Source organism: Aspergillus multicolor, assembly GCF_047715735.1.
Source record: "Aspergillus multicolor strain CBS 133.54 unplaced genomic scaffold BDW74scaffold_6, whole genome shotgun sequence".
In the NCBI taxonomy this organism is placed as follows: Eukaryota; Fungi; Ascomycota; class Eurotiomycetes; order Eurotiales; family Aspergillaceae; genus Aspergillus; species Aspergillus multicolor.
Genome location: NW_027395957.1, coordinates 1,146,264 through 1,168,228, shown reverse-complemented (window position 1 = coordinate 1,168,228; position 21,965 = coordinate 1,146,264). Strand labels below are relative to the sequence as shown.

The window sequence follows — 21,965 nt, the reverse complement described above, 5'->3', positions numbered from 1 at the left end:
CCACTGCCGCTGGTCCCCTTATCCACCATCCTTTTCATCTTTTTATCGAGCATCCATTCAGCCCGTGGCTTCTAGACCGTCATTGGCCGCTGCCACTTCAGCACCGGTCACCATCGAGATTTCTCCCCCACCACAAGCCACTGCTCCCCCTCCAAGTGGGATCCGCCTCAACGCTAGTTGATTGCTGTCGTCTGCGAGGCTCCGCTCTGTCTAAAACCCCAAGTTCTCGACTGACCATCATGACTCTGAGCTGCCGAATGTCTGACACCATCTATCGATGCTTTTGGATGCTGTCGGAGAGCTTCCCCAGTTCCCGACAGCCATAACTGATACCCCAGACTCTGCATATCCCATTTATCAGTCGGGTTAGAGTTGCTTCCCCTTTCCTCTCCTCTCCGCCGACCGTTGGGATTCATCTCCGCCCCAAACGAGCTCCTTGCGTCCGCCTTCACCTTGATTTCTCTTAGCACCGGCTAGCCCCAGCCAGAGCTCTCTAAACCAAAACCACTGCTGAGATAATTATTACCATATTAATATTATCATGCTACATGTAAAAATGCTGCGCGATAAAAGAGAAAAAGAAATAAAAACATTAATATAGCGGAAAAAGCAAAAAAAGTCGACCAGAAAATACTAAAACAGACTTGATAATCACTGGTGCCATGTCCAGCCATGTCCTCCACTCTCTAACGCAGAGTCCACTTTCCTTCCTCCGATCTTCATCTTTTTGTTTGTGATTCGTATTTATTTTCTCCCAATATTATACGCATCCTGGTCCTTATTCTGATTCCTTCTTTTCGTTTCTCTCTTTGAACTCCCCTCCCTCCGACTCTGCCAGGCTCCCACCGACTCTCTGCTGCGGTGGCCCATAATCAGCGTCCAGCATTGCTGCCAAGCGCCTCCTGTCTTCACTGCTGATCGTGTCTTGCGGGCACCTGCGTCACTGTTCCGACTAGGGCTGTGTCTCTGAATCCCTTTCCACTCCCTTGCGTCTCCTCTTCTCATCGCAGCAACTAGCGCCTTTCCGAGCGGATCGTCTGCGTGTCTTTTGCTCGCCCTCTGGAATTCGGCGCTTACATACAAGCATACCTTTGTCGCTCCGCTCCGTCATTCATCTGCCGGCAACCTCCTCCTCCTACATCTTGGATTAGTCCCTCTTGTCGAACATTTGAAATCCGTCACCGCCGCCCGCGTTCATGTCGAATCCTGAGACAACCCGAGGGGGGCGTTTTTGAGTATCAAGAGAGTTGGCCCGGCCCAGGATGAGGTGTAAGAAGCGTTTCAAGAAGGATGCTCGTTGTCGATAATTCCGCACTGGACGTCTCGACACTCTTTTGACCGCTCTCTCTATCTTGGGTCGTTGGCTGGATTCTATTGAAGTTTCTCCGACCACCCCGCGTTGTCAGCCCTTCTATTTACTCTCCTCCGTCATTCTTTTATCCGGAAAACATTCACTCCATCACCCTCATATCACATATTCTTATTTCCGACCCCGGGTGCAAATACCGCGCGGATAGTGCGGTGGGAATAACGCAGCAGGAACCATGTTACCCTCCGTGGCGCCTTTCCCGCCAGTTCAACCACACCACCACCTCAACCGATACCATGATACCGAATCGCTCAATGGACCGTATGGCTTGGATAACCCGTTGCCACCAACAAATCCTTCCTACGAATTTCCCAATAGCAATCCGTTCCAATCGGTCCCCCGAACTCGATTACAATATCCTCACCCCATCCAACGGCCCGATATCCGTGATCCCACCAACCCAACGGCGTTGACGTTGAACAATGTTGGAGAACATGCGCTGAGGAGGAAGACGCCGAATGGGACGCTGGCGGCAGGATACGATGGGACACCCGGAGATATGACCATCCAACCACCGGCGACTAAGCACATACTGGTCTCGCAGCTGGAGCCGGGCCAGTTGGTTCCTCAGACGGGTTTTTCGATCGACCCCTGGCATCAATCTACGTTAGATTCTTCGTCTTCCGCGCAACCTTTGAACTTTCCCCCTATGCATAAAGCCGATCCGAGTCGAGGTAATATTGGCCCGGGGGGAATAGCACAAGGATTCAATGGGATTAGCTGGATACGCTCGTTGAATGCCGTACCCGGAATGGATTCAGTACTCAACCAAACCTTGCCGATGCAGCCGTCACAACAGCGATTCTACTGGCATAACGGAGCGTATGTGCCGACAGTGCTCCCAGCTACTTTACAACCATGCATTGGACCTACGGCTTCCGCAGGTACTGGACCATACGGGCCATATTGGCCAGATGGTGCATACATCCCGTATCGCCCTGCCGCATTTCGAGAACCCCGACTCACTTTCCAAGGCCCGTTCAGAAACCCGATCAGCCATTCTGCGCCCCAGTTTTTCGACGCTGGACAGCAGTCTTTCAACATGGGAACATCCCCTTCTAATAACATTGAAATGGGTGATTGGAGTCAGAATTCCCTAAGTGCATTTAACCACGAGGGCCCAGTGAAGAACAATTTCCCGCCACGCCATTCGGATCAGAAGCCATTCGACTCTCTGAGTAACCAACGAGTCTTACCGTTTCATACCCGACAAAGCAACTCTGTATCTAGTTTCTCCTCGCGCCCGCCATTACATGAACCCTCAGCATCATGGTCAGGTACGCCTGGAAACAGCCAAATCCAACATCATGGACCAGCTCCCGGTTCCAGGGCAGCGAATGCCGAGTTCAAGGAAAAAGTGCTATCATGGGCTCATGGCGTCTATGTCGATCTTCTGGCATCCATACATCGAGCTCGGCGAAATAGTGCTTCAAATGCTATCCAGGATGGCCAGACACAGCGAGTTCTGAAGCCCAGCATCTATCCTAAGCCGCCACGTCAGCCAGGGCTTGATTTTTCACATACGAATGCACCTGAATTCTCCCGACACAATAGCTATCCGTCAGGCCAGTATGTTCCCCCAACTTCGAATTCTCCGTATACGTGCGAACCAACCATAACACTAACCTCTGCAGATCTCATCGATATGACCGCCATTCCATATCACAGTTTCAACCGACAGGCAACCATCTGGTTGAACGATTAAGAAATACTGGTCGATTGAATTCTATATCTGGCTCGCCTTTCTCTTCCAACCCGCTAAATGAGAATACGACAGTTGTGAATGCGGCGTCTTCGTTAGAGTTATTGTCCCATCTTTGCATGGAAAGCGCCTGGGAATGGATTGACGGTATGCTCCTTGGTGGATGCTTGGCTTACGGGCTAGGTGACTACAACAAGGCGATGAGATGGTATTCAAGAATCATTGCGCGGGATGCAGCGTAAGTTGACAGAATAATGTTCTCGAAGCATAACATAAGTTGACTCATGCTCTCCAGACATGTGGAAGCAATCTCGAATCTTGCAGCCACCCTCCTGGCGTTAGATAGGCGGGAGGAAGCATTGCAGCATTGGCTCCGTGCAGTTAAATTGCGGCCGAGTTACTTTGAAGCCGTGGAGCATCTTATAGGCCTTCTATGCAGCAGCCAACGCGGGAAAGAAGCGGTCAACATCATCGACTTTGTGCAGAACTCTTTACGACTGTCCAAGGATGGGGACTGTTTCAAGGCGGACGAACATGCGAGTGAGCCAGAAAGTGACGTGGAGAGCCGGGTATCCAGTGCATCTGACTTGGGTTCATACGAGAAGGCCACGTTTGATTATGATGATGACTTTGGCAGGCCGGCTTTTGCCAGTCGCCAGTCAGGGGAAGGCGTTGCTGCTGGGTATGGCTCCAGCGGCTACTCCGTTCCGGGCTGCGACAACGGTCGGATGCTCGCGCTTGTTCACGCTAAAGGAAACATGCTGTATGCCATGGGCGATTATGCCACGGCAGCAGCAGCTTTTGAGGATGCAATTCTCATTAGTGCGGGACGAAGACGTCACGGCATACAAAGCATTATCAAGCAAATATTCGCCGCATTCTCCCAGGGATCGCGCAGCGGATACATGGGCGCGGACGTTCGCAATCCACAAGAGACTATTTTGCTGTATCCCGATAAGGCTCTGCAGACGTCAAAGTTAGTTTTTGCACCTTGCGGAACGCCTCCAGGAATTAAGTACGTTCCTGAAGGGCTAGCTCGCAAGGCAGCTTTGTCTACAACAAGCAATTCGTTACTCTCGCTGGCGAAAATATACCAGGATGGCATGTCGACCGCTCCGGCCAATGGCCCTTCTCGATCTGCGCCCGGTGTCCGGGACATCCTTGCTCTTTACTATCTGTCTCTCTCCCTTCAACCAAGCCCATCTACGGCTAACAACGTTGGGATTTTGCTTGCAGGTATCCACAATAACGCACCTGGAAAGGGCGCTCCTCGCTCCAGCGGGGAGATGCAGCACCCGGATATACCTGGTGTTATCCCCGGAAGCGGAGTGTCTCTCGCTCTGGCTTATTACAATTATGGCCTGCATCTTGACTCACGGCATGCGCATCTTTATACTAACCTTGGCAGTCTCCTAAAGGATATTGGTCAGCTACAAGCAGCCATTCGGATGTACGAACAAGCTGTCCAATGTGATAGCAACTTCGACATCGCGTTGGCGAATCTAGCAAATGCTGTCAAGGATGCAGGGCGAGTCAACGACGCCATCTCGTATTACAAGCGTGCTGTGAAGGTGAACCCAGAATTCGCAGAGGCTGTGTGCGGGCTAGCCAACGCTCTCAACTCGGTATGCAATTGGATGGGCCGCGGAGGCGTTGCTAATGCGTTCGGCTTCCGAGACCGTTGGCATGTGGACGACCAGGGAATGCTTCGTGACTCGTACGGCATCGACGTGGGTTCTGGTTGGATCAAACGTGTGGTGGATATTGTTGATCGGCAGCTCAAAGAAGGCGAGACTTGGGGTTGTGGCGTCTTGACGCCTAACACAATAGAACAATTGTGCGCCCAGTTGGTTCCCGGTGCCGACGGTCGCCGTCGGTCCGCCACTGGGGACCTGGCTATGATTCTCAAATCTTGGGCAGGACAGAAGTGGGAAGGTTCTCGCATCGTCAAGCTAGTGGAACGTGCAATCAGGTCCCTCACGTGGCAATGGTACCAGGATCGTTACATCTATGGCAGGGAGTATCCCTCATCCAAGTACCGACGACCGCAACTGCCTCCTGGTCTGACCGCACCCAATGCACCCACTGTGCTGCCGTTCCATACGTTCACGTGCCCGCTCTCAGCAAAGCAGATTCGGCAGATCTCTCAGCGAAATGGCCTCCGCATCTCTTATGCGGCTTTGCGATCTTCATGGCTCCCGCCCACGGTTTATCCACCACCGCCACCTCCGAACCCGTACCTTAAAGTCGGATATGTATCTTCCGACTTCAACAATCATCCCCTTGCTCATCTAATGCAGTCAGTTTTTGGATTGCACAATCCGAGCAAAGTCAAGGCTTACTGCTACGCGACAACAGCCAGCGACAAATCAATTCATCGGCAGCAAATCGAGAAAGAGGCCCCAGTGTTTCACGACGCCAGCGCGTGGCCCGTTGAACGCCTCGTGAGGCAAATCGTTGAAGATGGGATCCATATCCTAATTAATCTCAATGGCTACACCCGAGGCGCGCGTAATGAAGTATTCGCTGCAAGACCGGCTCCCATCCATATGTCTTTCATGGGGTTCGCGGGAACACTAGGTGCAGAATGGTGTGACTACATTCTCGCGGACAAGCTGTCGATTCCTCCGGAAACACTCTCGCCTGGTAACCGGAAAACGCTGATCGAGGACCGACATCTCGAGGAAGATCATAGCGAGGAGGCCGAAAACTGGGTTTATGGGGAGAAGATAGTCTTCACCCGAGATACCTTCTTTTGCTGTGATCATCGACAGAGCGCGCCTGATGCGAGAGATCCATATATCGCTTGGGAGCAGGAACAATCGAGACGCTGGCGAATGCGGAAGGAATTGTTTCCTCACCTTAGCGACGACACCATCATTCTAGGCAACTTCAACCAACTATATAAGGTAAGCTCATTTGCTCTGAATTTGATTGGAGGGAGAGAGCTAATATTCGATAGATTGAGCCTACTACTTTTCGGACATGGCTGCGGATCCTTGCTAGAATCCCGAACGCCGTTCTTTGGCTTCTTCGCTTTCCTGATATCGGGGAACAAAATCTTAGGGAGACGGCTGTAGCATGGGCAGGCGATGAGACGGCGTCTCGGATTATTTTCACCGACGTTGCGCCTAAGAATACACACATTGCGCGGGCGAAAATCCTGGACTTGTTCCTGGACACTCCGGAATGCAATGCTCACACGACAGCGACTGATGTTTTGTGGAGTGGTACCCCGCTGCTAACTCTCCCACGCTACAAGTACAAAATGTGCTCCCGCATGGCAAGCAGCATCCTCAGTAGCGCGCTACCCAACACTGAGTCTGGGCAACAGGCTCGCGAGGAACTGATCGCCGATTCTGATGAAGATTACGAAAATAAAGCAACACACCTATGCCGCAGTTTATATTACGAGCCAGGAGGAGGTGGCCGAGCGAGAGGCAGGCTGTTTGACCTTCGCAGAATGCTATTCGAGGAACGAAAGAGAAGCACTCTTTTTGACACCAACCGCTGGGTCCGTGATTTGGAAGACGCTTATGAGCAAGTGTGGAATCGATGGGTGAGTGGTGAAGAAGGTGATATATGGTTGTGACGCGCGCATCTTGAAATATACCCCCGTGAGCGTTGATTTGGATTGGTTTTCTTTTGTTTGTCTTTCGTCTTATTTGTGTCATTTGTCTGTATAAGGACCTGTCTCTCTATGTTTCTTAATCTGTGGATCTGCCTTTACATAAAGCCCTCACTTGTAGGGACTGTATTTGCATATTGGCGTTGGATGTGATGGGATTTGGTGCTGCACAAGGCGGCTGGTTGTTCTGGATGACGGTTATGATGAGATATCAGTATATCTACCACTCGGATACGGTAGGGTAGGCGTTTGGGATCGGACTAGACGCTCTCTTACCACTGCGTATAATGCATCTACTCACCACCTTTCATCTTACTTTGAACTGAAGATCTCAAAGCAAACAATTAACCACAGAATATAGAAGAGCATGGCCTACAGATTAGATGAAGGCTGTGTTAGGGTGATTGATACCTGGAGATCTGCTCTGTAGGCGGTCTGTGGAGGAAGTTTCAGTAGCGTCATTTAGTGAACTCAAGATTCAGTTCTCTTTACTCAATTCCCGTTTTAACTTTACTTCTTACTTGCCTTTATCTTCCAGTTTCTGTGGATTCTCGTGCGTTATAATAATACATACATTTCCCTATTACTCCCAACTCTAGTTCTCCAACAAGAGAAAGCGCGACCCGTTCAACACCACAACCTCCTTCACACGCGCGGAGATGGATATTGACATGGACTTGGACCTCGGTCCTCTACCGGAGCCCGAGCTGATTGAGACGGTAAGTTATAGTAAAAGCGAAAAGGACACCAGTCAGTGTTCAGACTGATTGATTGCCACAGGAACAATCCCTCCAAGCTTCCACAGCCGTTCCTGCAGACGGAGCAATCCTCGATCCTCAAACAGCCGAGACACAGTCCGAGAAAGTACACATACGCGGTGTTGATGAATTGACGACAGATAATATCAAGGAATTTGCGTTATCCAATTTCCCTCACGAGCAGCCCGCCCGCATCGAATGGATAGATGATACGTCTGCAAACATCGTCTACTCCTCCCCCAAGATCGGTCTACAAGCTCTGGCTGCTATGACACATGACGGTGAACTCGAAGGTGTTCTGAACGGCGACATATCTACCTCCAACGGGCTAGGCGATATCCCCGCGCTCAGACTGCGGTCGGCGAAGGTGCTGGTTTCACACCCCGACTCTGTCCTGCAGGTACGCTCTGCGGTGAAGACGGATAAGAAGAAGCCTCGCGCGCACGAGGCGAGTCGTTTCTACATGATGCACCCGGAGCATGACCCGCGAGAGCGCTTACGGCGCGAACTGGCGTCTGATCGGCGGCGCAGTGGGGGAGACAGTGACGGAGACTACCAGAGGAGACGATTTGACGGGCGTGAACTGCGGCGTCGTCGAGAGCGAGATCACGAAGGCGGGATTACCGCGAACATGTATGATGATAGTGGCGCCGGAAGCGCAGACCGTTCAGAAGATAGAGATTGGGATCGCGGAAGGAGAAGGAGGGATCGGAGCGAACGCCGTGACCACGACATGGAGCTGTTCCCTGACGAGGGCGCCGGGTCGGGACGACTGCGCGATCGCAGCGCGTCCCCTGACCGCGACACGCTGATGATGGAAGGGGGCTATATCGAAGAGAGGCAAGAATCACGACGCAAATTCCGGGAGCGCAGCCCGCCACCACGCCGGCGCAATGAAGGCCGGGAGCTCTTTGGTTCGTCCGATGCCGATGCGAACTCACGCGAACTTTTCCCGAACAAAACTGCGAACACTTATCTCAAGAAAGAGCTCTTTCCGTCCAAGGTCAGCAATCATCGCCGATCGGATGCTATTGACGTCGCAGATGAAACGGCGGACCTTTTCGCTAGGCGTATCTCAATTCCACTGGTGGATGGCGCGCACGACACGAACAACAACACAACGAGACGTAATCGCAATACCGAGCTTTTCCCGTCGGACAAATCAGAGCGAGGGTCTGTAAACATACGCGGCGCAGCGGGTAGTGGCCAAGACCAGGGCTTCGCTATTCGCGGCTCTGCAGAGAATGGCATGTCTATCAAGGGAAGGGGCGGCGCATTGGTTCGCGAACTGTTTCCCTCAAAGTACAACAATAACGCGGGCAAGGAGTTGTTCTCCGATAAAATAGAGGGCAGGGGAGGACCCCGCCGGAAGGCGGAGGATATGTTCACTTAGGGCTGCGGCCGGATTTACTTGCGCTCCTCTTTCTGTGATGTTTCGCTCTTCTACAACTCGGATGGCATAGCGGTTGCTCTTCGATTTACTTTACATCTAAAATTATCTCAACTACCCAATGGAAATCAATAGAGGCGACTCATCTCTTCTTCTACGTGGCTACTCACTATTTCAAAATACTTGACCTGCTTTTCTGGATTACCCGTACGGTGTATAAGAGTCGTAACAACCCAAGTGGTCCACAGCTGCCAGAGCCATTGGAGTCATCTAAGTACATAAATAAACCGTGTCCTGAACACCCTTCTCAACCAAAGCAAAATATATAACCGCCAGTAGAACAGTAGCCTACCCCATTACACACATCCTTCATTGTTGTTTCGCCGCCTGCCCATTCTCCGTTCCACCCATCACCGTATTGACAAACTCGTGGTATTTGAGCACCTCGCCTCTCTTTCCGCCACCTTGAGCCTTGCCGCCCTTCCCTCCAAACGCCCTGCGGCTCGTAAACCCGTTAAGAACCTCATTGATTTCGCGGTCTGATAGTGGGCGCTCTCCGTCTTCTGGGGCAGTGTTGAGAAGAGCATCGCGTAGTTCCTCTACATCGACCTGGCCGCTGTCGTCCTCGTCGAATGCTGACAGGGCGTTGAGAAGTTCTTGCCGTGGAGACAGCGGTGAGAGAAGCTGCGACAGTGTGTTCAGGAATGTAGGAAAGTTGATGGTGGATGCGCTTCCTGGAGGGAAGAATTGCGATAGAGAGGACGGGTCTCGGCCTGTCCAGCCATTAGTACCTTTATTACTGGAGGTAGAAGTCGCATGATCCGAAGGATCACATACCAACATTCACAAGCACATCCGCGACATCATCCTTATCCACAAACCCATCGTTATCCCGATCCAGGACCTGGAAAGCCTCTCGGATCTCTCTGAGTTGCGCCGGGGCTAAGCGGGCCGCCGCATCGGACGACGCAGCCATCATGCTGGTCGCTTTTGCATCCATGCTCGAGGGCGAGGCGTTGAATGTGCTGGCGCCTCTGCTTGGCGATGGCGGGGCCTCTCTGGTGAACCGCGGCTGGGGGATTGGCTCTCGGCTCTTGGGGGAGGCATCTTGATCGTCTTCAACAGTGTATGTTTGATTTAGTTTGCTGGGAGATACGACGGGGGTGTGTCCCCTGCTTGGGGAGCTCCCTGGCGTTGTTGGGCGGGCTTGTGTCGGAGGGGAGTTGGGTGTTGATGGGCGTCTGAAGGGCGATGCACGAGGGGAGTTAAAGGATAGCGGGGAGGGACGGAAGGGGGCATTGCTAGAGGGGACCTAGAGATACAGTCAGAGAGGTAGTAATTTAAAGGTCCAGATGGGCATACCATGATGAGTAGAACTTGATTTAGTTGACCTTCAAGGAGCTGTGAGGATAGATGACCTCAGTATAGATCCAAGCAAAACAAACAAACTCCGAGTCGAGGCCGGGGATACAGCGGCTGAGTCAGCCTGAGCCCGAGCGTGCACGTGCGGGGCCTGTATCCAGACTATACGCGATGTAGTATGCAGTCTTGTACGCCAGCATGCAATCGGTTCTCTGAAGATTGAGAAGATGGAAACTATCAGAAACCACCCCATTAGAAGATTGATCAATCATGACTGCATATCAGCAAAAGTGCCGGTATATCTCAGCACCGACTCAAACTTCGGCGCTGAGGGCTTCCCCGCTGTGGAGATCGATCGGTTCGTTCCCTTTCGGCGGCCGCTCGGTTTCCCCCCCTGAACTCTTGAGTTTCGATCATATTATTCCGGCAAGACATGCGTTCGATCTAACTGCTGATAATCCTCCTATCTCTGCCTGCGTCTTTCTCCGCACCTTTCTAGATGGACTGTCTCTCGCCGCCCTCTCCATTGGCCCATTGATTGAGCATGCGCATGCCGTTGCCGCTGCTATGCTCGCCGGCTGCCTGGAGCTTCACCAACTAATCACCCGCACTCGACCCTCGTGCTCTCCGCAGAACCCTGCCCGAAAATGAGCATCTCACTACCCATCCGAACTTCAGACGGCACGGGCAATTCCTCCAGCCCGTCAAAGTCAACCGGACTCCCTCACCTCTCGCCTTCCCCGTCCTTTATCCACAAGCAATCGCCCAGAAGCTCCGACAACTCGGGCCTCCACCGCTCCGCCAGCCAACACCTTGTCCCGCCGACTTTCAAGCGACGCCGCTGTAGATCGCAGTACCCCCGTGATTCTCCCGAGCGCCATGTTGAATTCATCCTTGTCGCTTCGTTCCATATCGATCGAGGTCCGATCATGGAGCATCAGTACCCTGGTCCAATTAGTAGCGACGAGGGCATGCTGGCGGAGTTGATGTTGCCGGACCAGACGCACGTTCGCAGCCAGGACTGGACTATCTTCTTTCTACATAAGGACAACGGCGCGGATGGAGAGGAGGACGAGACGGCACAGGGGAATAAAAAGAAAAGGAAGAGAAAGAAGAGGGAACGGACGTCTTCGGATGACGATGCAGAGGGCAGCGCCGACGTGAATGACGATTCCGAGATCACAGAGGAGGAGGATGAGGCAAGCAGTGATGAGGAAGACGGCGGGGAGGGACCGCCGTTGATGTATGTGCTGAATCTGGTGAACACCAAACAAGATAACACAGTCAAGCGGTATGTCCAGAACATGGTGGCCTATGGTGCGATGGTTGCGGCTGACATTTGATAAGAGGAGCTGTAGTCAAGGCTATGGCGATATGTACGCGGCATTCTTTTCTTCATATATACAAAGTATGTGTGCCATTCACGTCTCTGCCAGGTGGATACCAACTAATGAGCAACAGCCTATTTTACTTCTAGCCCTGGAGGACTATTTCAAAAATCCGTACCCAGAAACCCTTGAAACGCTTTATAATGCTGTGAACGCCATGGACCTGTCGCCGATGCCGAAGCTGAACCTGCTAGAACGTCAGATACTGCAAGCCACCAACAGCAAAGACATGTTTATTGAAAAGTTCGAGCAGATGGTTCACCAGCGAGCCATTGAGGACGGCGAAAACGAATTCGATGAAGATAATCCACCGTCGCCGAAACGAGGACCTGCTCCTCGCTACACCCTCCCACGAGATACCCACGAGTTTGAATCTAAGATTATCTATAACGACATTCCGATCCCGGTCAAAGTACCGACAGTGATATGGCCTGAGATCGTGGGCGATTTTTCGCTCGTCAAGCTCATCCAGATCTTCTCCGGGCCACATACCACCCAACCACAGCCGTTCCCTCTCCATCCGCACTTGACTACTAGTGGCCCTTTCACTCACCCGATTATCGTTCTTGTCAATGCGATGTTGACTCAAAAACGGGTAATCTTCCTCGGTCATAACCGACCGTCCGGTGAAGTCGCAGAGGCAGTATTAGCCGCCTGTGCATTGGCGTCTGGTGGAATCCTGCGGGGATTTACCCGTCATGCCTTCCCCTACACCGATTTGACCAAGATCGACGATCTTTTGCGGGTTCCAGGATTCATCGCAGGTGTCACGAATCCTACGTTCGCCAATCACCCCGAATGGTGGGATGTGCTCTGCGACTTGCCTACGGGCCGAATCAAAATTAGCAATCACATCGAAGCTGCACCGGTGACTGACGGCCAATTATACTTCCAGCAGCAGAGCCCAGTTACTGCAACAGGCCCTAACGCCGATCCAACCGGGGATAACCTCTTCATGGAAGACGTTCTTCGCAGCATCGCGAATCGATACGGCGAAAATGCTATCAGAGCCAAATGGCGCGCATACATCACGAAGTTCACACGAGTGGCGGCTGCATTCGAGGAGATAGTTTACGGGGCGTCAAACATCTATATTATTGGACCCAACGAAGAGCTTTCTCCTGATAGCCCCAGCGGCCTACAATCGGATCCTGGCGATCCGACAACAATCCGCGGCCACGGCTATGTCTGGGTGGATGAAGCCGCCAAACAGCGTGAGCTGATGGCATCTGTCTCTCGCATTGAAGGCTGGCGCACCACCCGGTCCTACTACTCCTTCATCCAGGACATCGCAGCAATGTACTGGCCCTCCCGTCCCATCCAGAAACCTGACCTCCACCACCACCACGACCGCCTTCGAACCCTAAAGCTGCCACCCTACGACGCCGGTCAAATCTACCTCGCTTTTGCCCACGCAATAAAAGACTACGCCGGCATTTGTCAACTCCTAACCGTGACCCCCGAGAGCCAGGCAGGCCTATTCTATCTTGCCATGGGCCTTCTCCATCCAGACCGAAACGTCCGCGAGGCAACCGCGGACCTACTCGAGCGGATCGCCCTCCACCCGGCAGGCCGCCACTTCTGGGCGCAGCTCAACCGATTCGCGAAAACGGCTTACTTCCGCATCAAGCGGGAGCGAGACGCAGCTGCAAACTCGTCGCCCGTGGTGAAGTCACCAAGCGACAGCATTGGCCCGCCGCAGAGTCTAGTTGGCGTTGCAATGAGCGGTGTGCGGTCTCGGGGGAGTTAGCTGGTCATGACCTGTGACGGCGTACGACTGTTCTTTTTTTTCTTTCTCTATTTTTTTTTTTTTGAGCGGCAAACCTTTTCTAATGCTCTTTCATGCATATTCCAACCGTCTTATTTCTTTGTTCATCCTTTTCCCTTCTTCAGGCTACGTACATGGTTGATATACTTGAGTCAGATATACCTCACATAAGTTAGAACTAACTAGTATATGATTTACTATATCTGCTGGATTCAGAGAATCCGGAGAGAATGGACATTGAGTATGGGAAGACGAGAATGGCCCCGCGGCATGATGAATGAAAGCATTGACTACCCTCGTTTGATTTCGTATAGCTCGAGTCTATTTTACGAGGTTTAAGTGTACGAGATCTTGCTTGGTACAGTCCATGACGTCTTACCAGCAATTGAGACAGTAATTAATCTTTCAAAATATAAGATTAGATATAAGTATATGTGGTGTGTACCGTAGAAGTCTAAGTATTATTAGATACTAGAATATTGTCGCTGTCATCACCCATGCATGATCCAAACCGGGATGACAACGCTCAAGATAAAGGAGCGTGATGTAAGAAGCGCTTGCTAAGTCAGACGTATAAGGCATATAAGAGTAGAAGGCGGGAATAAATGTTGGAGCCCGCTAGAAGCTCAGAACCAAACTGACACCTATCGTTAATGAAGAGACCCAAAGCGGAAACGATAGGGCTAGGCGCGGTGCAGCCGCAGACGGGTAATCGTCCTCAACGCCAACAGTGATGTTGACGTTCGCGAAGTCCGTGCCGCACTTTGTATTGATTGCCTCGGCGGAGGTGAGATACGAGTCTGCGAGCGGCTGCTTTTCGACCTGTGCCCATTCGCTGAAGATGTCGAGGGTCGCTTGCAGACAGGAGCTACATGTGGGTAGGGTCGTTGCGTTGTTGATTGTGCTGCCGTATGGGAGAGAGTAGACGTCGTAGTCTGCTGCGTTGGAGGTATTCGTGACGGCGTCGACGAAGCAGTAGTCTGTTGTGTCTGGATTCTGGAGACAGGTGGCGCGGTAGATGGGTTCGTAAGTGATGAGGTCGACATAGGCGTTTGTGACGAGCGGGTTGCCGTCCTTGTAATCCTTTCCGCAGTTCGAGTCGTCGATCAGGTCAGAGGCAAAGTCTGAGAGAGTGGAGGCGCAGGACGTGACGTCTGCTGCGCAGGCGAGATCTAAGACGCGAGACGTTGCGGCAGCTGAGGTGAGGGTGCGAAAGAAGCCTGTGGAGTCGCGAAGGAGTGTAGAGATGGCATAGCAGCTTGTGAAGGAGTCGTCGGTGAGGAAGTCTTTGAAGAAGGTTGGGCAAGTGGTGGTGGTGAAGTTGTTGGACAGGCTGGTGTCGAAGGCTGTGGGGAAGGATGATGAGGAGGATGAAGAAGAAGATGATGATCGAGGCTCAACATTTCGATGCTCGTGCTCGTGCTCGTGCTCATGGTGTCCGTGATGGTGGATTGGTGGAGCATTCCTAACGGACACTATGTCGACGATCGTTTGGTCTGGACCTGGTCGCGACGCATCGGCAGACTTTGTCGTTGTCCGGCTCTCCTCACCAAGCACTGCTGGGGCGATCAGGGCCCAGAGGACAAGCACGAATGTCCATTGATAGGTGAGGTTGGTCCATGAGTGTTGGTGCATTCTGATCATGGCGTGGATTCGTTACGGTCGGTTCTGGCGAGGGAGGGTCAATGGCATGAAATGAGTGACTGGAAGGCATGTGACAATTAAGATTAAAATGTATAGAGCAGTAATAACAGCATGGAGCCGAGAAGTCGAGAAAAAGAGAGTCAGTTGTTCGAGTACTAAGGGCGAGACATGATACTGTATGCTCCGGTGGGAGAGAGTGGACGGACAGCGAGTCCAAATCACATGGAATGAACGAGTGATCTATTGATCTTGGAGCCAAAGAACGAATGACAAAAGCACAACGACGAAAAGGACAAGAAGGAGGGAGAGAAGAGGAGAAGAAAAGGACAGGATAGGGGATGTTGGAGAGGAAGACGAGGGTCGTCTCAGGCCAACGTTAGTGTGTTCCATCGAAGCGTCTGGACTCCGCGCAGCAGCCACACTCTGACACCAAGGACCAATGACCGAGTGTCCTTCACTTTGTTTTCCTTCCAAGGCTGCGATGCCCGAGAGTACAGACAGCAGCCCGGGAGGACAGCGTACCTGAGCTTAGGGCTGGCTGCAGTCTTTGTGCGCTGTTTGTGTTTGGGAACAGTACCGGCAGGAGACAATTCATTGTGCGCCTGCAAGCCCGGTTGGAATGACAACATCTAAGACATCCTCGATGATAAGCGATCGCATCAGTGAAGAAGTTATAGATTGCAATTTGACATGGTCATGAAGAATGCTTGAATGCATAGAAGCCACGAGGGCCCGGCGCCTGCCAATCAGCGAGTGGAGCTCTCCTCCACAAAAAGTCCACTTTCGCTATCGCAAGTCGCAGTCAGCAATTATGACTTGACAACCCCTCCCTTCGCCTAGGATTTAATCGCATCCGATATTAGACACCACTCCTAAGACTCTCCCCCCTCATCATGTCCGCCGATCTGGTCCCCGAGACAAGGGTCCTTGCTGTCGCCAGCCATGTATGCGCTCCCCCACTATGACAGCCCACTATCGGACTCAGACTGACAAACCCAGGTTGTTTATGGGTATGTCAACCTTATTTATGTTCCGAGTCTGCACAAATCAATGATCAATAGCTGAATGTGAATCAACAGCCATGTCGGCAACAAAATGGCAACGCTCGTCATGCAGTCCATGGGCTGCGACGTCGCGGCGTTGAACACCGTCCATTTCAGTCAGTATACACATTCCCTGACTGTCGGTTTAACCTTAGCTAATATGGTCCAGGCAATCATACCGGCTACCGGCAGTTCAAGGGCACAAGGGCCACAGCAGAAGAAATCAGAAACCTTTATGAAGGATTATGCATGAACAACCTTACAGATTTTGATGTCATGCTCTCTGGATATGCACCTAGCGCCGCTGCTGTTGAAGCCGTCGGGAGTGTCGGGAAGGATTTGCAACAGAAAGCTTCAGACCGTCCCGGTTCTTTCTTCTGGGGTTGGTTACCCTTCCAGTCCTATTATAAGAACATGCTAACGGAGTATTAGTCCTGGACCCGGTCATGGGCGATCAAGGCCGGCTATACGTTAATGACGACGTGGTTCCTGCGTACAAGAATATAGTTCAGCACGCGGACTTAATTCTACCTAATCAATTCGAGGCCGAGTACTTCACCCACCCGATTTCAATGACTCTGGATCATGAACTAATGATAACACCAGAGTCCTATCCGGGATCCAGATAACCTCTCTGGAAACCCTCGCAAAGGCAATCACAGCTATACACGAGACCTATAAAGTTCCACATGTAATAATCACCTCTGTGCAACTATCCAAGCTCTTTCCCTCCCCTGAAAACCCCGCTCCCGATTCAACGCAAAACCTCCTAACGATCATCGGCTCGACTACATTATCCACGGGCAAACCGCGCCTGTTCCGCATTGACGTTCCAGCTATAGACTGCTTCTTCAGTGGGACAGGCGACATGTTTGCTGCGTTGACAGTCGCAAGGCTCCGTGAAGCTGTTTTTGCCGATTCAGACAAGAACTTGCGCAACACAAAGTCGTGGGTCTCGGCTGATGATGTAGAGCCGACCGACCTCCCGCTTGCGAAGGCGACAGAGCGGGTGCTGGCTAGTATGCACAATGTGCTGGAGAGGACCATCGAGGCACGAGATGCAGAGCTTGCTGCCACTGCAGCGGCGGCTGCTGGAGCTGAGGGGAGCGAGGAGGAACTGAAGAAGGACCACTTGCGACGGACGAAGGCTGCCGAGATACGCCTGGTGCGGCATGTGCGATTTTTGCGTGAGCCGACGGTGGAATTCAAGGCAAAAGAGTGGGAGGGGGAGTATTAGTATGCTTTTTTGGCCACATCGCGTTGGGACCTGTTCTTCTTAGAGTGTAGTATAGAGCATTATTATGAGTGTTTATTTTGGTCTAGATCATGAGAGACGTGACGGTATCCATCTAAAGCGCCATTTGCTTTTCTTTTGTTCCAGCATTTTCGAATTTAGTTGGTACCGGTGCTTCCAAACCCACCAGCTCCTCGCACACTCTCAGCCAATTCCTCGACAACCGCAACCTCGGGGGTGAAGATCTAGAAACACATCAATATCGAAGCCTAGTAAAAGCACGGCACGAAGTCGAGTCCAAGTACTTACCCTCTCTAAAACAAGCTGTGCAACGCGGTCTCCCTCCTTGATGGTGAAGTCGACATCAGAGAAGTTGAACAGCAGCACCTTCACCTCACCCCTGTAATCGGCATCGATAACACCAGCACCAACATCAATAAAGTGCTTCGAGGCGAGACCACTTCGGGGCGCGACACGGCCGTCTATGAGAACGTCTATTAGCATCATTTACGCCCCAAAAGCTAGCGCAAGCGGAAATAAACATACAAGTACCCTCCGGAACCGCAACCGCAAGCCCGGTATCAACAAGACCCTTGCCCTTCGCAGGGATAACAATCTCCTTCGCAGCGTAGAGGTCGTAGCCGGCCGCGAAGGCCGAGCCGCGCGTTGGCGCGCGGGCAGTGGGTGTGAGCTTCTTGACTTGGAGGGCGGGAGTAGGCGTTGACGCCGTGGGAGCTGTGGCGACGGGGACAGCGGTGTTTGTGGAAGCCATTGTTTCTGTGATGGTGTTGGAGGGCTTGGGGCGTTTGGCGAGGGGGGAGGAAGGCGCTGAGGGGGGTTCGCGGGTTGCTGTTGTGGTTGTGATTGACTGGGGTGGTGGTGTGGTCTCTTTGGTCATGATATGGAATTGGCTGGAGAGGAAAGAAGTGAAAGAGGTGGAAAAGCGAGGAGAAAGTGCGGTGTATGATTTGCAGAAGAGATGCAAGCGATTGATGGATTTCATGCCTCGAGTATATTCTTCGGTGGGCGGCGCTGGGACGCGTCTGGCGGTGAGGGGCGCACGCGTAAAGTGGCTGGCGCGTGTCTGGCTAGCTTACTCAACTTGCACAGATGGCTTTCCCGGCCAGGCGTACTGCGAGCCGACCCCGCAAACCAATTGTTGTGTCCAGCTGGGCCTCGGTCCGGGGGAATGCTGGGGACGCAATGCTCTCCGAGGCCCCTTCTTATCCACCAGGGACGGTTTCGACCTGACTATGAGTCTCATCTGGCCTCAACTCCTTCTTTTAAACTGTGGGAGGACTGACCCTTAACTCGTCGCATATATACCACTTCGGCTGCATCGTAATGGCTGGAGCTGTCCGACAGCAGATCGATATTCCCGCCCTGGAGCGGTATATCGAGCAGAATGTACCGATCATCAAGACACCGTTGCAGGTGAAGCAGGTATGTTGTGGACTTTAAGCCGCCTAGGTCTCTGGGATTGCGCGCTCATGCCTCGTCGCAGTTTGGCTTCGGCCAGTCGAACCCGACGTATCAGCTCATTGCCGCCGATGGGAATAAATTCGTCATGCGCAAGAAACCGCCAGGGCAGCTGTTGTCCAAGACAGCACATAAGGTGGAGCGAGAGTATAAGATTATTCATGCACTGGAGCAAACAGATGTACCTGTTCCCAAGGCGTATTGTCTCTGCGAGGATAGCAACGTCATCGGGACACCCTTTTATATCATGGAGTTCCTAGATGGGAGGATATTCACGGACCCAACGTTCCCAGACGTTGCAGCAGAGGCAAGAACAGCTCTGTATGAGACTCATACCTGCGATGTACATCAGCCGCTAACTTCTTCCAGATGGAAAGACGCCGTCCGCACGTTAGCAAAGTTCCACCGCGTGGTCCCCAAGTCCGTCGGGCTCGAAACATTCGGCAAACCAAGCGGCTTCTACGACCGCCAAATAGCAACATTCACAACAGTCTCAAAAGCGCAGGCGCAAGCCATCGACGTCGAGACAAAAGAGCCGGTCGGCGATCTCCCACACTTCATGGAAATGGTGCGCTTCTTCCAGGACAAGTCCGCACAACCCAAAGACCGCGGCACCTTAGTGCACGGCGACTACAAAATCGACAACCTGGTCTTTCATAAGACCGAACCCCGCGTCATTGGCATCCTCGACTGGGAAATGGCGACTGTCGGTCACCCCCTCTCGGACTTTTGCAATCTTACCAGCCCGTACTTCCTCGAGGGCACAGAGTATAAAGTGGAGAACTTCCAGCCGGGCGCTGTGCCGGGCCTCCCCACGCGCGACGACTGTCTGCGCTGGTACAGTGAGTTTGCGGGATACGACCCAACGCCGGAGATTGTTTGGGGCGATGCCTTCTTCTCGTGGAGGAGCTCGGTGATCATGCAAGGCATCAAGGCTCGCTACGCGTTGAGGCAGGCTAGTAGTGCGCGGGCGGCGGAGTACGCCCAGAAGACGGTGCCCTTTGCCCTTGGAGCGTGGGAGCGTGTGCAAAAGGTACAGAATGGGCTGCGGCAGAAGGGCAAACTGTAGTCTAGTCTCTACCCTAGCATTGATCTCGAACGTTCGAAGGACTGGTCTATCTACCGGGATCTGGAGCTAGGTGCGAAGACTACAGCAGAGCCTTGGACTTGTGGAGTGACCAGACTCGAGAGGTCGATTGCGTGGCGTGCTGGCGTTGCAGCCACGGATGTGATTGTTTGCGGACGAGGGCCATCTGTTAGCTAGAGCTAGAAGCCGTCTGTAAGCCATCGGCACCGCATCCATGGAAGCGACCTCGCCAATCTACGGTGTGCACGGGCTCTCTACTTTTGTTCTGTATATACATAGCTCAGTTCGCGGGAGGAATCGTCCGTCTCGCTCAATTAGATCATATGATATAGAATCGACCGTAAGGCGTTCCAAGTTTTGTGTCTTACCACCCACCTCAAGCTATGAACATAGCTTCCTTTATTTTGAGCCTACCCCGCCTTCCATACTAGGAACATCAGCTAGCAACATCAGACATTCGAAGCGAAAGGGAAGGCGAAGGATGGACGTGCCCTTTGTATTTGTCAGGGTAAGCCAGCCAGCCATTATGTACCGACTTGTCTACAGTAGCAGGCTACTGGCCACCCTGCAGCGGGGTCAAAACACCAGACATCCGGAGGGATGCGATGCGCCTTGGGCGACTCGAGTTCCCACAGGCATACTTAGCTACTGACTCAAATGTACCAAGGCTTACTGCACGCGGCTAGTCTACATGCAGGAGAAGGAACAAAGAACAAGGATGTGGGAGGGAAGTGGAGGATACGGATACGCCCGACTCCCGAGCGATCTCGGATCAGCCATGATTGGGGGGTTCGATGACGACTGTGGTAAGGGTGAGGTGATGGGTAATAAGATGTGCGAGGCCGAGAGGCGACGTGTGAGAAGGCGGCGCTGCCTTACCTTACCTTTCCTAGAGATGGAAAGGTAACTGTGATGATAGCTGCATCAGGACGGGGTACGGAATGTAGGCCATGGATCAATGATCCTGGTTTGGACTGGCTGGACCAGACCTGGATGGACTTCGTATCAAAAGCGCCAAGAGGGAAACAACCGGGCCAGTGAGGCGTCACCAGCGCATCTCGCACTACTGTAACTGCCAGGTAGGTAGTGTGGTCTGTGGGTGTCAGCAAGCGTGAGATTGGCATGGGTGAATCATGAGGCGCGGCGACGGGAGGTTCTAGTTTTACCGTTGAACGAGGCGGCGACTGAAACAGAACTAATTGGGTGCGGCTCATCCGGTGCTTTTCTTTTCTTTTTTTTTTGCTTCTCTTTTTCTCGTTCGTTTTTCGTCTTGCGTTGCGTTGTGCAGACCATTGCTGATCCGCCCGCCTTGACCCGCCTCTCAGTATACTCCGGATGTAATATACCTTCTGACTGACAGGGAGGCTTTGTGCATCGGCCAATGGACGGGAGGGTGATCGGGTCACTTACACGCTTGTCTGCCTTGGGGACCTGCCAAAAGGAGGGTACCGGTATGTCCACGCACAACGTCGCACTCCCCGAGGCTGCATGGTTTGGTTTGGGGAAGACCGGTTGAAATGACGATGCAGCAGGTGGTGACGGAGAACTGCTGACACCGGAGCAACAGGTGGTCGCAAGCCAGTACCCGAGTGAGACAACCGTTGAACAAGACATGACGAAGGGTGATGTGATGACAGTCAACGCATGCTTAATCTGAGACTGAGGCACTGCGGAGCGGCTCGTCAATCGGAGGAGTTAGTTTAGGGTGGTTTCAGTCCTCCGTAGTTCCAGAAGGAAGGGAAGAAGACGCCCAGGCCGGTAGAAGACCTGATTGTGGTTTAGAGTTAAAGAGGGAGGGGGACTGAAAGCAAATAATGATTCTGATTCCCTGTCAGACAAGCCGGCCCAGATTAATCCTCGTAGTCAGCGGCAATTTTGTGACGTTTAATGCCGTGAAATTTCAAGCGTCTTAATTTATTGCGGACAAGTTCCGAGTTTCTGTTCTGTTCAAAACACAGACGAAGGATGGTCCGTGGATACGCGTTTTATCAAGCGCCTGAGCGTCTTGGATTGAGTAGGGGGGCAGGGACGATGATACAGCGGCTCTGTTGCAGAGAAGTGAGGAGTGAGGAGAAAAGTGGTCCGTGGAGAGGGGAAAGACAGGGAAACGTGG

General features: G+C 52.5%; 10 protein-coding genes across 10 annotated transcripts; 5 read left to right on the top strand and 5 right to left on the bottom strand.

The window, feature by feature from the left end:
* Positions 1 to 39: 39 nt before the first annotated feature.
* Positions 40 to 480, bottom strand: BDW74DRAFT_149383 (uncharacterized protein). The gene has a single exon (XM_073723886.1). It carries the CDS (start codon positions 414 to 416, stop codon positions 174 to 176), a length of 243 nt encoding a protein of 80 aa, XP_073586258.1. The 5' UTR covers positions 417 to 480; the 3' UTR covers positions 40 to 173.
* A 795-nt stretch (positions 481 to 1,275) lies between these two features.
* BDW74DRAFT_125706 (UDP-N-acetylglucosaminyltransferase) lies at positions 1,276 to 7,206 on the top strand. Its single transcript, XM_073722158.1, has 4 exons — positions 1,276 to 2,938; positions 3,004 to 3,309; positions 3,367 to 5,980; positions 6,034 to 7,206. The coding sequence occupies exons 1-4, from the start codon at positions 1,545 to 1,547 to the stop codon at positions 6,661 to 6,663; spliced, it is 4,944 nt and encodes a 1,647-aa protein (XP_073586257.1). The 5' UTR covers positions 1,276 to 1,544; the 3' UTR covers positions 6,664 to 7,206.
* Positions 7,207 to 7,211: 5 nt separating this feature from the next.
* Positions 7,212 to 9,004, top strand: BDW74DRAFT_149381 (NCBP3 domain-containing protein). Its single transcript, XM_073723885.1, has 2 exons — positions 7,212 to 7,418; positions 7,480 to 9,004. Exons 1-2 carry the CDS (start codon positions 7,359 to 7,361, stop codon positions 8,848 to 8,850), a joined length of 1,431 nt encoding a protein of 476 aa, XP_073586256.1. The 5' UTR covers positions 7,212 to 7,358; the 3' UTR covers positions 8,851 to 9,004.
* Positions 9,005 to 9,069: 65 nt separating this feature from the next.
* Positions 9,070 to 10,245, bottom strand: BDW74DRAFT_149379 (putative calmodulin). The gene is made up of 3 exons (XM_073723884.1): positions 10,210 to 10,245; positions 9,685 to 10,159; positions 9,070 to 9,620 (listed from the first exon to the last, which is right to left on the bottom strand). Exons 1-3 carry the CDS (start codon positions 10,210 to 10,212, stop codon positions 9,217 to 9,219), a joined length of 882 nt encoding a protein of 293 aa, XP_073586255.1. The 5' UTR covers positions 10,213 to 10,245; the 3' UTR covers positions 9,070 to 9,216.
* Positions 10,246 to 11,263: 1,018 nt separating this feature from the next.
* Positions 11,264 to 13,410, top strand: BDW74DRAFT_149377 (stabilization of polarity axis-domain-containing protein). Its single transcript, XM_073723883.1, has 3 exons — positions 11,264 to 11,500; positions 11,557 to 11,617; positions 11,671 to 13,410. The coding sequence occupies exons 1-3, from the start codon at positions 11,451 to 11,453 to the stop codon at positions 13,345 to 13,347; spliced, it is 1,788 nt and encodes a 595-aa protein (XP_073586254.1). The 5' UTR covers positions 11,264 to 11,450; the 3' UTR covers positions 13,348 to 13,410.
* A 352-nt stretch (positions 13,411 to 13,762) lies between these two features.
* BDW74DRAFT_149374 (uncharacterized protein) lies at positions 13,763 to 15,494 on the bottom strand. The gene has a single exon (XM_073723882.1). It carries the CDS (start codon positions 15,007 to 15,009, stop codon positions 13,984 to 13,986), a length of 1,026 nt encoding a protein of 341 aa, XP_073586253.1. The 5' UTR covers positions 15,010 to 15,494; the 3' UTR covers positions 13,763 to 13,983.
* A 312-nt stretch (positions 15,495 to 15,806) lies between these two features.
* On the top strand, positions 15,807 to 17,504 carry BDW74DRAFT_125586 (pyridoxal kinase). Its single transcript, XM_073722156.1, has 6 exons — positions 15,807 to 15,953; positions 16,009 to 16,019; positions 16,089 to 16,168; positions 16,222 to 16,434; positions 16,485 to 16,602; positions 16,659 to 17,504. The coding sequence occupies exons 1-6, from the start codon at positions 15,903 to 15,905 to the stop codon at positions 17,287 to 17,289; spliced, it is 1,104 nt and encodes a 367-aa protein (XP_073586252.1). The 5' UTR covers positions 15,807 to 15,902; the 3' UTR covers positions 17,290 to 17,504.
* BDW74DRAFT_176283 (uncharacterized protein) lies at positions 17,445 to 18,184 on the bottom strand (the record flags this gene model as incomplete). Its single annotated transcript, XM_073728562.1, has 3 exons — positions 17,445 to 17,531; positions 17,596 to 17,768; positions 17,833 to 18,184. 3 exons carry the CDS (start codon positions 18,182 to 18,184, stop codon positions 17,445 to 17,447), a joined length of 612 nt encoding a protein of 203 aa, XP_073586251.1.
* A 446-nt stretch (positions 18,185 to 18,630) lies between these two features.
* On the top strand, positions 18,631 to 19,834 carry BDW74DRAFT_166862 (phosphotransferase family protein; the record flags this gene model as incomplete). Its single annotated transcript, XM_073726611.1, has 3 exons — positions 18,631 to 18,729; positions 18,791 to 19,086; positions 19,135 to 19,834. The coding sequence occupies 3 exons, from the start codon at positions 18,631 to 18,633 to the stop codon at positions 19,832 to 19,834; spliced, it is 1,095 nt and encodes a 364-aa protein (XP_073586250.1).
* Positions 19,835 to 20,615: 781 nt separating this feature from the next.
* On the bottom strand, positions 20,616 to 21,613 carry BDW74DRAFT_125666 (uncharacterized protein). Its single transcript, XM_073722157.1, has 3 exons — positions 21,263 to 21,613; positions 21,019 to 21,160; positions 20,616 to 20,945 (listed from the first exon to the last, which is right to left on the bottom strand). The coding sequence occupies exons 1-3, from the start codon at positions 21,464 to 21,466 to the stop codon at positions 20,728 to 20,730; spliced, it is 564 nt and encodes a 187-aa protein (XP_073586249.1). The 5' UTR covers positions 21,467 to 21,613; the 3' UTR covers positions 20,616 to 20,727.
* Positions 21,614 to 21,965: the final 352 nt, after the last annotated feature.